Source organism: Plasmodium reichenowi, chromosome 11 (assembly GCF_001601855.1).
Source record: "Plasmodium reichenowi strain SY57 chromosome 11, whole genome shotgun sequence".
NCBI classification, from domain to species: Eukaryota; Apicomplexa; class Aconoidasida; order Haemosporida; family Plasmodiidae; genus Plasmodium; species Plasmodium reichenowi.
In genome coordinates this window covers 1,199,903-1,203,150 of record NC_033656.1, presented here as the reverse complement: position 1 = coordinate 1,203,150, position 3,248 = coordinate 1,199,903, and the positions used below count along the sequence as shown (strand labels likewise).

Sequence of the window (3,248 nt, the reverse complement as noted above, 5' to 3'; positions counted from 1 at the left end):
TGTGATAAAACGTTTTTTTGTCTGAATTTTCTTATGAATTCGTTTGGTTATTAAATGGGTATCGAAATAATACATTTTAAAAATTTTAAAAAACTAATAAAAAATTATTTTTTAAAAAATATGTGACGACATTTACAATATATATATATATATATATATATATATATATATATATTTATATTTATATTTATTTATTTATATTTATATATTTTTTTTTTTAACCCTACTATTTCATTTATTTTCATATTTATTCATTCTTATAAGATAAAAAATACATAATATCAAAGCTATTATCGAAATGATTATAAAAATGAAACCAATTAAAAATGTTCTCATATAATATTGCGAAGTCGAAATAACAATAATTTTTGTATCATTAATTTTGAAATTATTTTCTATATAAATATAAAAAGGAAATTTCAAAGGAATATATAATTTACCATATAAACGTTTAATATAATTAAGCGCAGATGGTATCATCCAATTAATAAAATGACTGTTTTCTATAGCTTTTCCTGCTTGATTATATTTTAATGTTTGTGGTAATACAAGTAACTTTTCATTTGTTTCTTTATTTTCTTGTAATCGTTCATATTGTATGTCTGGCTCCATCCAGAAATATATATGATCTTTATATAATTGCACATTTTGAGGTGATGGGTTTTTATAAAATTGTCTATAATATTTTATAGTTATTTCTTCTACATTTTGTTTTAAAGGTAAAGGTGTTGGAAAAGGAATTTCATCTGGTTCTTTATCATAAAAAATATAACTATCTGTAAATACATTCCATGGGAATATACCACATGGATGTAATAATTTTTTTTTTTTTTTTCCTTCTGAAAAAGTAATTAAAGGATAACATTCTTCTAATTCTTCTTTTTTTAAAAATATATTTCCATTCAACTGTTCTTTTTTCATACCACTTACAAATTTATAATGATTTTGTTGCATTCCAAGAATTTCATAATGTACATTTATATTTCCATTTAATTCTTTTAAATTCTTTTGACCTTTACATTGTTCTGGGGTTACTTTTACAATGGAATACTTAGTAAAAGTTTCACCCTTATATTCATATGGGACTCTACATTCTATATATTTTGAACTTAATATTAATATTAAAATACCAACTGATAAATTTAATATAAATAAAAACATTAAAAAATATATCAACGATGAATATTTATTTATCCATACAGGACCAACTACTCGTTCCATTTTATACCACTTCACAAAACTGTACAAAAATCTTACAAATCTGGAACTTTTCTTGTAATAAAATTTTCTCTTCTTTTTAGATATAAACATGTCATTTTTAAGGTTACTCATTGCGCACAAATTAAAGGACAAATTAATACATACATATATATATATATATATATATAATATATTATTGCATATTATATATTAGTATATTAAAACAATTAACATCATATTTGTTTTTACTGAGAAGGCAAAATAATACAAAGGGAAAACACATAACTTTATAATAAAAATATATTGCCTTATTCGTTGTGGTTATATATTAAGTGCATATTATAATTTTAAACCTAAAAAGATATAAATTCATAAATTATCTATATATATTTGTTCATATAATTTTTTCACATATATATATTCATTTATTTGTTCGTATATTTTTTCACATATATATATGTTCATTTATTTTTTGTTCACATATTTTATTTTTTAATTGGCTCCATGTTGTAATTATATTTTCAATTATATTCCTAAACCTTTACAATTACTGTCCATTTAGGAACACAAAAAAAAAAAAATAATAAAATAAAACATATATACAGATAAATAATATTTTACATGCTTTTATTTTATTCGAATTAATTCATATTTATTTATATTTAAAAATATATATATATTTATTTGATATTTTATGTTTATTAAAATGAATAATGCACTATTATTTCTTGGAAGGAAAACTTACAAAACAAAGAAAAACAAAAAGAAAGAAAAAATAAACAATTGATCTAACAAATTTAAATATATATATATATATATATTTTATATGCACACTTATATTTCACTAGTTTTATTTTTTAACCTAAACATGTCCATCAAAAATATGTTATTCATTTTTTACAAATAAAAAAATATAAAAATGTATATTTATATATATATATATATATATAGTTTTTTTTATTTGTTAGAATAACATTTTTTAAAATGATAATAAAAAAAAACAACCAAAATAGGATGTATCGTGAAATTAAATAAAACATTGGTTATTTTACATATATATAATTATTACGTGTTATATATTTTATTTTATTTTATCTCTGTTTTTCCCCTGTTCCATCACATAACATAAGGAAAAATTGAAAAATCATATATATGGAATTATATTACCAGGAAATAGTATGCTCATGTTGACAAGTAAAATATTATATATAATTTGTATAATGTTCACAATTATAAGTTACCATGTTTTTCTTTCAACAAACCATTTAATATTTAAACAGGAAAGAAAAGATAAATATATTTAATATTCACACATAATTATTTTTACTCTAAAGATTTATTACAAAGCTAATATTGAAGAAATATACATACTTTGAATATTATATATGTAAACACATTCTGATAAATATGTGTATAATTTTTAAAAATATATATATTATAATCTGTACATAAATATATAATAAATGTATATTATATTCTTTATTTATACATTTATAGTGTACTAATTCAATTTTATATATTTATGTATTAAAAAAGCTTTATTATTATTTTTTTCATTTTTTTTTTTTTTTTTTTTGGAGATGGAAAGAATATTATAATTCAATAATTTAATATCATTACATTCTTGCTTAAAAGGAAATAAAAATAAAAAAAAAAGTTTGAAAATTTAATTTTTTTTTTTTAATCGTATTTATGTTTTTATCAAATAATACATAAATATTAAGATCAAAGCTTTATCTTATAAAAAGATATAACTTTTATGTGTTTATTTGGAAATAAGTTTGTTTTTTTTTTGTTTTTTTTTTTTCTTCTTATTATTATAATTTAATTTATTCTAGTTTTATATTATAATATTATTCGAATGACAAAAATACATAAAATAAAATTATTAATCGAATTAAGAAAATATATAAATAAATATATAAAATAACAATAGTAATCTGTAAATATATGTTCGAATAAAAATAATACTAGAATGAAAAAAAAAAAAAAAAATACAAACCTTATATATATATATAATATATATAATTATTATATCATTTAAAATT

At 17.8% G+C, this 3,248-nt stretch overlaps 1 protein-coding gene across 1 annotated transcript; it reads right to left on the bottom strand.

Moving 5' to 3' along the window:
• Nucleotides 1–231: 231 nt before the first annotated feature.
• Nucleotides 232–1,332, bottom strand: PRSY57_1131700 (LEM3/CDC50 family protein, putative; the record flags this gene model as incomplete). Its single annotated transcript, XM_012908280.2, has 1 exon — nt 232–1,332. The coding sequence occupies one exon, from the start codon at nt 1,330–1,332 to the stop codon at nt 232–234; it is 1,101 nt and encodes a 366-aa protein (XP_012763734.2).
• Between the last annotated feature and the right edge of the window lie 1,916 nt (nt 1,333–3,248).